We start from the raw sequence: 15,067 nt of genomic DNA on the forward strand, positions 1-15,067 counted from the left end.
TTCCACAGCCCCACTACGCTCTGAGTGAAGAAATTTCTCCTCATCTCAGTCCTGGAACGGCATCCCCTTATTTTAAGATTATGCCCCCTAGTCCTAGTTTCACCTATCATTGGGAACATTCTCCCTGCATCCACCTGATCAAGCCCCTTCACAATCTTATATGTTTCAATAAGATCGCCTCTCATTTTTCGGAACTCCAATGAGTAGAGTCCCAATCTACTCAACCTCTCATCATACATCAACCCACCCATCCCCGGAATTAACCTAGTGAACCTTCTCTGCACTGCCTCGAGAGCCAGTATGTCCTTTCTTAAATATGGACACCAGAACTGCACGCAGTACTCCAGGTGTGGTCTCACCAATACCCGGTACAACTGCAGTAAGACCTCCCTGTTCTTATACTCCATCCCCCTAGCAATAAAAGCCAGCATTCCATTGGCCTTCTTGACTACCTGCTGCACTTGCATACTAACTTTTTGTGTTTCCTGCACCAGGACCCCCAGATCCCTTTGCACAGAAGCACTTTCCAGTTTCTCTCCATTTAGATAATAACTTGCTCTATTATTTTTCCTGCCAAAGTGCAAGACCTCACACTTGTCAGTATTATATTTCATCTGCCAAATGTCTGCCCAATCACTCAGCCTATCTATGTCCCCCTGCAGGGTTTCAATGTCCTCCGCACTCATTACACTCCCTCCCATCTTTGTGTCATCAGCAAACTTCGATACGTTGCACTTAGTCCCTCTCTCCAAATTATTAATATAGATTGTAAAGAGTTGGGGTCCGAACACCGACCCCTGCGGAACACCACTAGTCACCAACTGCCAGTCTGAGAATAAACCATTTATCCGAACTCTCTGTTTTCTGTTAGAAAGCCAATCCTCCACCCATGCCGGAATATTATCCCCAATCCCATGATTTTTTACTTTAAGTAATAATCTTTGGTGTGGCACCTTGTCAAATGCTTTTTGGAAGTCCAAATACACCACATCCACTGGTTCCCCTTTATCTACCCTATATGTTATGTCCTCAAAGAACTCCAACAAATTTGTCAAACATGACTTCCCTTTTGTAAGGCCATGCTGACTTTGTCCTATTAAGCTATGTTTATCCAAATGCCCTGTTACTGTTTCCTTAAATATCGATTCCAACATTTTGCCAACCACAGATGTTAGGCTAACTGGCCTATAATTCCCAGCCTTCTGTCTATTGCCCTTTTTAAATAAAGGAGTTACATTAGCATTTTTACAATCTGCCGGGACCATTGCTGAGTCCAGCGAGTTTTGAAAAATTATCACTAATGCATCCACAATCCCGACCGCCACTTCCCTTAAGACCCTAGGATGCAAGCCATCTGGTCCAGGGGATTTATCCACCTTCAGTCCCATTAATTTATCAAGTACCATTTCCTTGGTGATTTGAATCGTAGTTAGCTTCTCTCCCCCTAGAGCCCCCTGTTTATCCAGTGATGGGATATTTTGAGTGTCCTCTACTGTAAAAACTGATACAAAATATTTGTTCAGCGTTTCCGCCATCTCCATGTCCCCTATCATTAATTTCCCGGTCTCATCTTCTAGGGGACCAACATTTACTTTAGCCACCCTTTTTCTTTTTATGTAACTATAAAAACTCTTACTATCTGCTTTTCTGTTTTTCGCCAATTTACTTTCATAATCTATCTTCCCCTTTTTAATCAATCTTTTTGTTATTTGCTGCTGATCTTTAAAAGCTTCTTGATCTTCAATCTTCTGACTAGATTTAGCTACCTTATATAACTTTCTTTTTAGTCGTATACTTTGCTTTATTTCTTTATTTAGCCACGGATAAATATTTTTTCTTTTACACCCTTTTTTCTTCAGTGGAATACATTTTTCTTGATAGTTGTAAAATAACTCCTTAAATATACACCACTGATCAAGTACCGATCTACCCTTTAATCTATTTTCCCAATCCATCTTAAGCAATTCCGCTCTCATACCATCATAGTATCCTTTATTTAAGCTCAGTATGCTTGTTTGAGATCCAACCCTCTCATCCTTTAATTGAATATGGAATTCGACCATGGTCACTCATTCCAAGGGGATCCTTTACTAGGACATTTTTTATTAGTCCTGTCTCATTACACAGGACCAGATCTAAGACTGCTTGCCCCCCTGTCGGCTCAGTAACGTATTGTTCAAGGAACCCATCCCGAATACACTCAATAAACTCTTCTTCAAGGCTGCCGTGTCTGACTTGATTAGTCCAGTCAATATGAAAGTTTAAATCCCCCATAATTATAGCTGTTCCCTTATTACAAGCCCCAACTACTTCCTGATTTATGCTCTGACCAACTGAGTTACAGCTGTTTGGAGGCCTATAGACTACTCTCAGCACCGCTTTTTTCCATTTACTATTTCTTATTTCTACCCAAATTGTTTCGTTATCCTGATCCTTTGAGCCAATATCATTTCACTTTATTGCAGCGATTTCTTGCTTTATTAACATAGCCACCCCACCTCCTTTTCCTTCTTGCCTGTCTCTCCTAATTGTCGAATAACCTTGTATGTTTAATTCCCAGTCCTGGTCACCCTGCAGCCATGTTTCCGTAATTGCCACAATATCATAACCATACGTAATTATTTGTACCGTCAACTCATCAATTTTATTCCTAATACAACGTGCATTCAAATAAAGGACTTTCAAATATGTTTGACACTTATTTCCTACCTTTTCCTTTTGTACAACTTTACGCTTATCTCCGTACATTCTTTCCCCTCCTGACACACTCTGTCTTTTTATTCCTCCACTTTTACCTACATCCATTACCTTCTCCATTGTCTTTTTAATTATTTGCTCTCTAGAATCCTCCCCCCCACTAGTTAGTTTAAAGACCTCTCTGCAGCCCTAGTTATATGATTCGCCAGGACAATTACCCCAGCCCGGTTCAGGTGAAGCCCATCTCTCCGGAACAGTTCTCTCCTGCCCCAGTGCTGGTGCCAGTGTCCCAAGAAGCAAAACCCACTTCTCCCACACCAGTCTTTGAGCCACGTGTTTAACTCCCTAATTTTATTTAACCTAGCCAAATTTGCTCGTGGCTCAGGTAATAATCCAGAGATTATTACCCTTGAGGTTCTGTTTTTTTTAATTTGACCCCTAGCTGCTCATATTCCTGTAACAGAACCTTCTTCCTTGTCCTATCTATGTCATTAGTACCGACGTGTACTAAGACAACTGGATCCTCGCCCTCCCACTGCAAGTTTCTCTCCAGCCCAGAAGAGATGTCCTTAACATCTTTACGTAAGAATTTTTTTTTTTAACCTGACATCTCTGGTTAACAACAATGTCATCCTTGCAAACAGTTCTTACTTCTAGGAAAGTTCTTTATAATTTTGAGCAGCTCTATCAAACCTTCCCTTAATCTTCTCTGCTCCAAGGAAAATATTATTAATTTCTCTAGTTGCCCCATCTAACCTTTAAGTTTTTAATTCCCTGTGCCAACTTTGTAAATCTCCTCTACATGAATTCACTACTTTTGGTGCCTTAATACTGCATATGATTTTACATTTTGCTCTCTCTCTAAGATCTTGACAGTCTTCTTAAGGTGTAATGGGGGAAAAACTGTTGGCAGTTCTACATTTGGAATTACAGTATTCTATTACTGCTAAGAATAGTTCCCTTACATTTTATACTGTTAGCATTAATATAACCAAGCTTTCCACATGTTTTTTCGACAGCCTTCTCAAATGTCCCTATCACCGTTAAAGACATGCACTTCTGCTTCTATCTTCCACCCTCTATCCTTCTGGTTTTGATACTCCTACCAAAATCAACCAATATCCGTTTCTTAAATTTCAGTGGCCGTACACTTGTCACATACAGTATGATAATCTGCTTACGTTTATTGTTATTCATTCCACCATTTGCCACGATCTGTGTTTTATTTTCGCTGGAAGCCCTGAGGTATTCAATTCAAGAGCAGGGTATTCAACCTGGACCTCAGTGGAACAGTACCATAATCTTCGCTCCAATCAGAAAGGCGTGCTTCCACCATTACTGTCCGCACACAGCCCGTCAGAGAGTTTTTATGTAAACAATGACTGGCATGTTAACCTATAAATTTACCATTATTTATAGACAGGGCTTTGTCAAACACTTTCTAAATATTCATAGCAGCATCACCAATTTGTAATACCCTCATGAATCAGCTCTTTAACTTGCTAAAGAACTCAGCTCATTAGTCAAATGCAAATCCATTGAGCAAAGCCATGTTTCTAAAATCCTCTTTACCTCGTTCTCTCCTCTTTTCCCCCCTTATCCATTTTAAATGAAACATGGGTGCCATTACTTAAAGGCTTTGGATACTTTTAAAGTACATTCACCACTTTCTCTTTGGTGAATGTACTTAACTATATGCATTTAGCATCTCAGCCATGCCTCCAAAAAGAAATCGTTTTACTGGTTCCTACATGGCCCCATCCCTGTATGGATTATATCCGTATTTGTTACTGGTGACTTTTGGGGGACAATATACATATTGGTATGTTATGTGTATGTGACAGTGTGCATATAATAAATGTCAAATTTGGCTCATGGGTTGCATTCTAATCTCAAGTACAATATCTTTCTCATGGTGTCTTTCAGATGGAGAACCAGACTAATACTCAATTTATTTTTTCAGCCCCCAAAGGGCCAGGAGTATGAATGTTCTTCAAGGAATTCTAATCACAGTCAGCCAATATGTTTAAGGAAGAATTACCTGGAAATTTTAGTGATATCAAATGGATGTATCAGAAAGACACAACAACGGGTCCAACATGTAATCTCCAGTACTATTCTCTAGGAGGAGTCTGAGAAACCAGCAGCCATGCATTACCAATACAGTTCTACAAAACCATGACTTGGATTGAAGACAGCATTTCTGAGGAGCGTTGGTGTAACAGTCAGGAATGATAATACATTGAGGTGCTAGGGTGAGGATTGACATTATGGTGTGTGCACAGGAAAGGGGATCTCTCGGAAATGCAGCTCCCCATGACATAATGCCAGCTCCACGCCAACACAAGAAAATCTGCAGCTGCCGGAAATCCAGAGCAGCGCATACAAAATGCTGGAGGAACTCAGCAGGCCAGGCAGCATTTATGGAAAAGAGTAAACAGTCGACGTTTCAGGCTGAGATCCTTCATCAGGACTCAAAGTCGAAGACTGCTGACTTCCTCCAGCATTTTGTGTGTGGTCCTTTGTGTCAAGTATGACTCTAGTCACCTGAGTGCTTTCCCCCAATGTCCATAGTCCACAGTTTTCCCAGTAAATGGCAAATCTTATCTAGATTGGTCAGCAGGTTACTGGTGGATAAATGCTTCTTGATAGAACTGTCAGTGACACTTCCATCACCTGACGATGACTGAGAGTGGACTGATTATGCAATGATTAGTTGGACTGGGTTTGCTCTGCAATTTGTGAATAATCATTTCTGAACAATTTCCCACTTTGTTGGGAGTTGCTGGCCTTACTGGAATGCTTTGGAAAGGGAAACAGATCTTCAGAACAATAGTGGGATGTTGTTTGGTTTCACATTCACACTGGGAATAGGTTTCATATTTTCATGCATTGAGAATGATTTGAGGATTGATGTTGTGTTGTGAGTAAGCTGGGTTTACATTGAAGAAGCCATGGAATTGGGAACTGCCCAAACTGTAGCTAACCACCGTGGCCACAGTGTGTCACCTGAGAGCTGAAATGAACGAGGGGAAACGCAAGCAGACATTGAACTGTTTCAAAGTTTCTCTCTTGATTTCACCAACAGAGTAATTTTGTAAACTGTTTCCTTGGTCAACAAGTCTGATTTGCACTTTGTCTGATTTTCCCTGGCAAGTGCCCTGGACCCTGAATTCATTAAAGTGATGCTACACAGAGATGCTGTTCTGGGGAAACACACACAAGATGCTGCAGCAACTCGGCAAGTCAGGCAGTATCTCTGCAGGTGAATGAACAGCTGACTATTGCTGAGCAGGTTACTGGGGATAAGTGCCCTCTCGAGACCCTGTTCTGCATGTGGGTGACTCTGCCGTGTTTTATCATCCTGATGACAAATGCTGGATGATAATGCAGCAAGTGAACAGTTTATCTCATTTCACAGCATGTTTGATGAGGCCAAAGCACAGTTTATCATGATTCATACCTCTGTATAGGTAAACCTTAAGAGCATTCGCACAATAGATTATGAAACAGCCCAAAGGTTCATTCTTCACATTCCAGTTTAGATAATTTTGTCTTTTTAATAATACCGTGATAATCTTTGTCTGGATTTTAATGACGTGCCTTCAATGACCTATTGATCTCTGAAGCACGGGGTTCCTTTTGACCTACACCTGAGATGTCATCCAGAAAGGTAAGTGGCCAATTATATTCAAGTATTTTCGCAGGCCACAGAGATGGCTAGAAGATGAAATCTGCACTTTGGGAGGTATGTCTTTCTGAAGGGCAGAAAAGACTTATTCAAATACCTTTTTGTGAGGAGACCTGTTCCTTATCAGGGTGGTGGCACTGAGTAACGCAAATGCAGAAAACAGATAACTAAATGTGCGAAATTTCCATCACATCCTACACTTCTTTGAGCTACAGCTAATCATTTTGAGTCTTGAAGTTAATGTACTGTAATGACAATAATAAATCTATTCTCACACCCACTGCTGAGAATGAATTAGCCACAGGATGGTTTTAATTTCCTAGTTTGTGCTGATGTGGTTACTCTGTCATGAGCAGAGGTATCAATGCCTGGGTGTTTGGTGTAGGATTTTTATCGAAGCTCCCAATCTTCCCCATTGACCTTAACTACCTTTGCTGAAAGTATAAGTGGGTGAGGAATCAATGACCTCATCTTAGTTTACTAGTAGCTAACCAGCCAACAAACATTCCCTGTAAAGACGTGGGCACGAAACAATGCACAGGAACATGGTGTTATATATTTACCTGGTTATCCTCCCATTGTTCTCAGCTGACCCAAAAAAACAGCAAATGCAGTACAGTCGATATGACATGCTAACAATGATTACAAGCATCTTACTGAACGAGGTGTTTGAACACAAAGCGAATGTTCTGGCTCGGAAGAAGCAAGCGAAGGATGGTGCTGGGGGTGGTTTCTCATGATGGACTAGAGGTGTGTCACAGGCAGGGAGCTGTTCTGAGACCCTAGTTATCTATCATTTATAAAAAGGTTTTGGATGCCAATGCACAGCGTTTGATCAAAATTGGTGGATAACACAAAATTAGGAGACGTTGGTGATGGTGAAGAAGGTTATTGTAGATTACAGGGGAAATCTTGATCAGTTAAGAGAAATGGCAGATGACTTCAGTACAAGTAAGTGTGAGGTGATGCATTTTGGAAAGTCAAACTAGCGTAGTACTTCATCTAGCATTGAGAGCATGTAATGTAACAGATAGACCTGGGAGTAGGAGTACGTAGTTCATTGAAAGTGGCGTCAAAGGGTGGTAAAAAAGTATTTAGCATGCTGGTCTTCAGTCAGGTCATTGAGAATTGGAGTTAAGATACCATGTTGCTGTTATATCTGTATAAGCCATCGGTTAAGACACACGGAGTACTATGCTTAGTTAACAAAAACTCTTTCCACTTTAACCATAACAGAGTTGTGGTTAAAGTGGAAAGAGTTCAGAAAAGATTTACAAGGATGTTGACAATGCTAGAGGGCTTGGGTTACAGGGAGAGGTTGGCCAGGCTAGATCTTTATTACTTGGAATGTAGGAGAATGAAGGCGACTTTATAGAAATGTTTGAAATAATGAGAGGCAGAGATAGGGTGGATGGTGAGCTTTTCCCCCATGATAGAGGAGACTAGAATTAGGAGCACAGATTTAGGTGTGGGGGAGAAAGGTTGAAAAGGGACTAAGGGGCAACATTTTCACACAGAGGGTGGTGAGTATATGGAATGAGCTGCCGGAGGAAGCGATTGGGGCAGGTACAGGTTGTGCCCAAGAGTTTATGTTCATGTTGTATTGCTCCATGACTCTGTAACACAAAAGAATTTGTAATTTAAATCGCAAATTTACTTACTCGTTTCTTTCTGTACAGAAGATAGCTCAGCAGGCAAACTAAGGTAAAAATCAGGATGATTATCACTAGTATAATTAGCATGGCAGGCTCTGAAACAAAAGAAAAACAAAAATATTAATGATAAATCAGAAGTAATGGACACAAAACCTGAAAGTTGAATTGATCTCAGTTCAGCACGGAGGAACAATCTTAATCACAAATTTCAGGAAAAGGATGGTTGATGTGGACATTTGGGACATTGACACAGGGGAGAGTGTGAATCAGAGACTGAATGTCACGCAGATTGTTGCAGTAAGCCCCAAGAAGCTTGTTTATATGGTTAGTAGCATCAAGTACAACTTTGGTTAACAGCACAGCAAAGGGGACTGTGCTGTATTATTCTATAATCTATGTTCCTCTGTGTTAAAATGTTTCTGCCGCCTTTCTGCCCGTTCCACCAGACTCTTCAGTATCGACTGAACTCCAGAGTGCTCTTCCCATCTGCCCACTCCTCAAATATGACAGCTAAGGTGGTTAATGGACAGAGTGGCCTTTTACTTAGGGAATGATTATTATTAGATGTTATTCATACAGAGCATCAAGTAAACAGAAAGTCTTGTCTGCTAGCTAGGGCTTCATTACTCCTGACGAAGGGTCTTGGCCCGAAACGTCGACAGTGCTTCTCCTTATAGATGCTGCCTGGCCTGCTGTGTTCCACCAGCATTTTGTGTGTGTTGTTGTTTGAATTTCCAGCGTCTGCAGATTTCCTCGTGTTGGTTTCATTCCTTTATGAGCTATCCTCCTGATATCTTAGCAGCAGAGAGTAATAAACATATTGTGAATTCTAGTAACTTTTGAAATGATTTAAACATTTTTTTAAAATATAATTCCTCCTCAAGCAGTTCAGAATGGTTCTCTGCTTCTGACTTTGAAACATTTCTTTTTAACCCCTCATAGAACAGCACAGGAGCAGGAATTTTGGCCCACAGTGTTTGTGCTGAACTAAACTAAATTTCTTCTGTGTATACACGATCCATGTCCTTCCATCCCCCACATATTCATGTGACTATCTGCAGCCCTTTAATTGCCACCATTGTATCTGCTTCCACCACCACCCGTGGCAGCCCATTCCAGGCACACACCGTTTTCAGTGTAAAAAAGATGCGCAGAGGCCACTGTGCAGATACCTAGTCAGCCAATCATGTGGCAGCAACTCAATGCATAAGAGCATGGTCAATTGTTCAAAGCGGACATCAGAAACGTGATCTAAGTGTCTATGATTGTGGAGTGGTTGTTGGTGCCAGATTGGATGGTCTGAGTATCTCAGAAATGGGTGATTTCCTGACTCTAGAGTTTACAGAGAATGATGCGAGAAACAAAATAAAATCCAGTGAGCGACAGTTCTGTGGGTGAAAACACCTTGTTAACGAGAGGAGAACGGCCAGACTGGTTCAAACAACACAAGTAACCACTGGTTACAACAGTGGTGTGCAGAAGAGCATCTCTGAATGCAAAACTTTGATGTGGATGGGCTACAGCAGCAGAAGACCACAAACATACAGAAGTGCCTCCTGGTGGGAATTTGAATATCACACTACAGGCTGGATGTTACGGGTATTTGTGGCATTCAGCCATTTAAAAAGCAAGCGGTTTGAATCTCCCGTTCAGATTCGGAGTGCTAAGGCTGTCGGTTAGCAAAGAGGCCAACCTTGTGACTTTCCTCAGCTCCACTTTGGGGAGCTGATTCTGGAGTCCTGCGCCAAGGCAGACCTGTTGTCCGATCTGAAATTTAGTTTCAATAGAGTTTGCAGATTTGGAAGTGAAATGTAAGATTACTTCCTTTTCGAGCAATTATTTCACTTTAGATTCATATTCGTTCATTAGTGCTGCCATGCCGGCCGGTGGTGCAGTGGCACCAGTACCAGACTTCAAGGCAGGTCGTCTCGAGCTCGAATCCATCTGTGCTGGGTTGAACAGCTACATGCTAAAGAAATGACAAGGTTGCCACCTAACGTGCCACAAGGCGCGGAGAGGAATTGATGTTATTACGTATTTCAGTTAATTTTAGTTTTTTTAACTTAAAAAAAAAACTTGTTTTGATTATTAACTTTAATTGGTATTGAGTATTGCTGGGGGAAAAAAGTTTAAAAACGATTAAGCAGCTATGCAGGAGGAAGAATACCACTCACAGCTTTCCATGTAATCAAGGCCTTGACCCTGGGAGGTGAGACTTCTCACTCTCCCACTAGTGACTCTGCTCATGCCACCAGGATCTAGGCTGACTTGGAGCTGCTAGATGAGAAGTCTGCATTCAGATCAAGTTCCAGATTGGAGTTGGGATGAATGCTCGATAACAACTCCAGGCAATGGTGTGGGCCAACCTGTTTTAAAGGTTTCCCTTCTCTACGCTTTTTACCTGACAAAAAGCTTGCCTGTTTAAAACAACTTGAATAAGATGTGTTAAAACTGTGGAGAGTGGAATATTGTACACTTTATCTAATGCTTGATTACTACACACAGTGTAATGGACCAGGAATCTGGAAGTCCAAAGGAGGTAATTAAAGAATTTCAATTACAGCTAAGAATTTTTTTTTAAAACAGCAATTGACCTAATGTAGGATCCTTACAGCTATTATTTCTTGAGGATGGGTACCATATGTTCACTTCCACTTTAGCATAACTTCATAAAATAGATCATGCACAATCTAAGGAATTCCTGAAATTATTTCTTCCTTTTTCACTCCCATTAGACCAAGAGTGCCCTCTGGTGGACGGGTGTAGGTGTTGCTGCCTGCTCTTCACAGAATGACTTCTCTGCCTTTTGCCTAAATTTTATTCTTTTATAACAAGAATTTTCTAAAAGTCCACAAAACAAATTTACACTTGGTCTCAGAAGATTTATTTCAATGAAGTTTACAAGCAGTAAGATGGCAGGTTATGAACAACGATTCAAAGTTTCCACATGAGCAAGTATTTTCCCTGCTTGTGGTTGATTTCTCATCAGCTTAGCATCATTCCAAGCAAAATTCTTCTGTTATGCTGGTGGGTGCCAGTAATACCAGCGAGAAGGAAAGATATATCAACATTGTGTGGGTGGACAACGAGCTGGTGAGAAGGACCTTCACCCTCGGCCAGAGGAGAGGAAGACTAATCTCCTAGCCCCGGTTGTTGAGGCAACATCTGTCCCTTCCTGGAGTCCAGGTCCAAGTTTTAAAAGTGTTTAATTTATGCTTGTTTTTGGACTTGGTGTCCATGGCACGGTCAGCATCCATTGGTCTTTAGGAGAGAACTCTACTGATGGTGGAACCCCCACAAGGCAAACAGGTAGAGAGATCTAGAATTTGTACTGGCCAACAATGAAAAAACACCCAGTATCATTCTGAGTCTGGATGGTGGGGAACCTGTAGCTGCTAACATTAGACTGAATCCTCTATCTTTAACCCTGTAGATGGTTGAATTTACAGGCGTCGGAGATCCTGTCGAAGAAGCTTTGGCTGGTAAGTGCAGTACATATTGTTGTGTTTTCAGTGACTGTGCAGCAACACTAAAGGAGATGAAACATAGAAAACATACACCACAATACAGGCCCTTCGGCCCACAAAGCTGTGCCAAACCTGTCCCTACCTTAGAACTATCTAGGCTTTACCCATAGCCCTCTATTTTTCTAAGCTCCATGTAGCCATCCAGGAGTCTCTTAAAAGACTCTATCGTTTCCGCCTCCACCACCGCCACCGGCAGCCTATCCCACGCACTCACCACCGTGTAAAAAACTTACCCCTGACATCTCCTCTGTACCTACTTCCAGGCACCTTAAAACTCTGTCCTTTTGAGCTAGCCACTTCAGCCCTGGGGAAAAGCCTCTGACTATCCACACGATCAATTCCTCTCACTATTTTGTACACTTCTATCAAGTCACCTCCCATCTTCGGTTGCTCCAAGGAGAAAAGGCTGAGTTCACTCAACCTATTCTCATAAGGTATGCTCCCCAATCCAGGCAAGATCCTTGTAAGTCTCCTCTGCACCCTTTCTATGGTTTCCACATCCTTCCTATAGTGAGGCAACCAGAACTGAGCACAGTACTCCAAGTGGGGTCTGACCTGGGTCCTATATAGCTGAAACATTACCTCTTGGCTCCTAAACGCAATCCATGATTGATGAAGGCCAATGCACCATATGCCTTCTTAACCACAGAGTCAACTTGCACAGCAGCTTTGAGTGCCCTGTGGATTTGGACCCCAAGATCCCTCTGATCCTCCACACTGCCAACAGTATTACCATTAATGCTATATTCTGCCATCTTATTTGACCTACCAAAATGAACTACTTCACACTTATCTGGGTTGAACTCCATCTACCACTTCTCAGCCCAGTTCTGCATCCTATCAATGTCCCGCTGTAACCTCTGACAGTCCTTCACACTATCCACAATACCTCCAACCTTTATGGCATCAGCATATTTACTAACCCATTCCTCCACTTCTTCATCCAGGTCCATCCCATGAAGATGGAAGTCAGGCCAAGTGAGCTGCTTAGACCTCATATTTTTCTTATATTCTTATGATATAGGAGTCTACTGCCAGTTAGAACTGGGAATTTGCCACTAATCTCCCACATCACTTGTGATCCTTGTTGGTGCAGATGTTCTTGAATGTTACTGGAGTTGTGCTCAACCAGGATAATGGGAGTTTTTTACCATGACCTTGCCCTGAGCTTTGTTGATTATGGAAAATCTTTAGGATGCTGTGAGGTGAGTCACAGAATTTCCAAGACCTTACCTGTTGATTTAGTTGCAATATTCAACATGGTTGATCCAATTGAATTTCTTGTAAATGGGCCTGACCCCATGACCCCCCCCCCCAGGTTGATGTTAATATCGAGCTAAGCTAATGAATCTCAAATATATGATAACAGGTTCTCTCTAATCAAGCAATTATGTGACACAGAAGATACTGGTCTCTCGTGAGCTCATGCCTGGGTGCTGCCTACATCTTGCTGCATAATGCTGTGAGCTGCTTCAATATGTGAAGTGGAAATGGAAAGAAATTGTGCAAATGGGAAAGAATATTGTACATTCTTCAGTGACTGTCCCCTCTTCTGACCTTGCACTGAAAGCATGGTCATTGATGAAGAGGGTGAAGATGGTTGCACCTAAGATACTACCCTGAAGAATGCCAGCATCAGTGTACTAGGGCTAGAATGATTGATCTGCTTGGAATCTGAGCTGGTGAATCTTGTAACGGTTTATGACATTGGGTTGGGAAGCAAATGATTTTACAGACCTCCTGGTTTCCGTTTTACATCAGAGATTCATGGTATATGTGTAATATTTTTCAATGCACTCATAGGTTCTTGAATACTTTTAAACCTCTTCTGCATCTCCACATCTCTCCTACAATAGAACAAACAGAATTGCACACAATATTCTAAATTCAGTCTAAATGAAGTTTTATTTAATTACAACGTGACTTCCTTACTCTTGTACTCAACACCCCTACCAATGAAGGAAGGAAAGTACGCTAATCACCTTTTCTATCCAGATGCACATCCACCTTCAGTGAACTGTATATCTGGACCCCAACATCTCTCTCTGTATCTCAGGGCTGCTAAGGAGTCTACCATTAACTGCATACTTTTTTTCCTTTTATTTGATGTCCAAAAGTACAACACCTCACTCTTGCCCAGATAAAACCTTATCTATCCCTTCTCTGCCCATGTCTGTAACTGATCTATACCCCACTATATGCTTTGATAGTCTTTTATACTGTCCAAAACTCCACCAATCTTGGAGCATCCACAAACTTGTTAATATACCCATCTAAAGTTTCATCCAAATCATTGATATATATCACAAATGATGTAGATCCCAGCACCAACCCTTGTAGGACACCACTTTTCACAGAGCTTCAAGTAAAATAACATCCTTTCAGTCTTCTAATGGGCTCAAACTTGGAATTCGCCCTCAACCCCATGTATCTTTATCTTCTGAATCAATCTACCAAGAGGGATCATACCAAATGCTTTACGTCCATGTAGATAACATCCCACATGAAGGTTTATGTCCGTGAAGATAATGTCCCTCAAGAAGCTTTATGTCCGTGAAGATAACGTCCCTCATGAAGGTTTATGTCCATGAAGGTAACATCCCTCATGCAGGTTTATGTCCATGAAGATAGCATCCCTCATGAAGCTTTATGTCCGTGAAGATAACGTCCCTCATGAAGGCTTATGTCCGTGAAGGTAACATCCCTCATGAAGGTTTATGTCCGTTAAGGTAACATCCCTCATGAAGGTTTATGTCCATGAAGATAACGTCCCTCATGAAGGTTTATGTCCGTGAAGATAACGTCCCTCATGAAGGTTTATGTCCATGAAGATAACGTCCCTCATGAAGGTTTATGTCCGTGAAGGTAACATCCCTCATGCAGGTTTATGTCCATGAAGATAGCATCCCTCATGAAGCTTCTTTGTCACTTCCTCAGAAATCTCAATGAAGTTTGTAAGGCATGAACTGCCATACTGATGTTCCTCAGCAGAGACTGCCTTTAGAAATGCACGCAAACCCTGTGTCTCATTATACACTCTAATAGCTTCCCTCCCATTGATATGAGGCTCAACAGGTCTTTAGAAAATGGCTGAGTTTAGGAAGAAGTCTGAAGCAGCTTTCACACCCCAAGCATGAAATGCTAAGCAGGAAAACCTCAAGAAGGAGGTTAAATAAGTACAAACGAGGACAAAAAAAAGTGCCTTTTAAGAAGATTTTTTAAAAATGAAGTGCCTTGCCACTTGCTAATGAAAACATCTTTTAACTTTTTTTCTCCACTTTTTTTAGTTTGATTTATAAGTGGCTTTTTGTTTTACTTTTTAAAAAAATTACAATGACGAGCCGTCTAGTGTGAACACGAATGCTGGATTTCCTGTTTCTGATGACTGGTTAAAACAATTAAAACCACAAGCTATTCAAGTTATTATGATTTGTTCATCTCACCTTTGTCCACTGCATAGATGTAAATAACAACTCTACCACTAAATTTCCAGAGTG

At 41.4% G+C, this 15,067-nt stretch overlaps 1 protein-coding gene across 2 annotated transcripts in view; it reads right to left on the reverse strand.

The window, feature by feature from the left end:
- LOC132390819 (uncharacterized) overlaps positions 1-15,067 on the reverse strand; it is a 114,873-nt gene that overhangs the window by 38,971 nt on the left and 60,835 nt on the right. For both annotated transcript variants that reach the window (XM_059963363.1, XM_059963364.1), the window contains exon 3: positions 8,050-8,138. In XM_059963363.1, the coding sequence (XP_059819346.1) occupies positions 8,050-8,138 (89 nt within the window). The remainder of the gene's footprint in view (positions 1-8,049; positions 8,139-15,067) is intronic.

Source organism: Hypanus sabinus, chromosome 3 (genome assembly GCF_030144855.1).
Source record: "Hypanus sabinus isolate sHypSab1 chromosome 3, sHypSab1.hap1, whole genome shotgun sequence".
NCBI classification, from domain to species: Eukaryota; Metazoa; Chordata; class Chondrichthyes; order Myliobatiformes; family Dasyatidae; genus Hypanus; species Hypanus sabinus.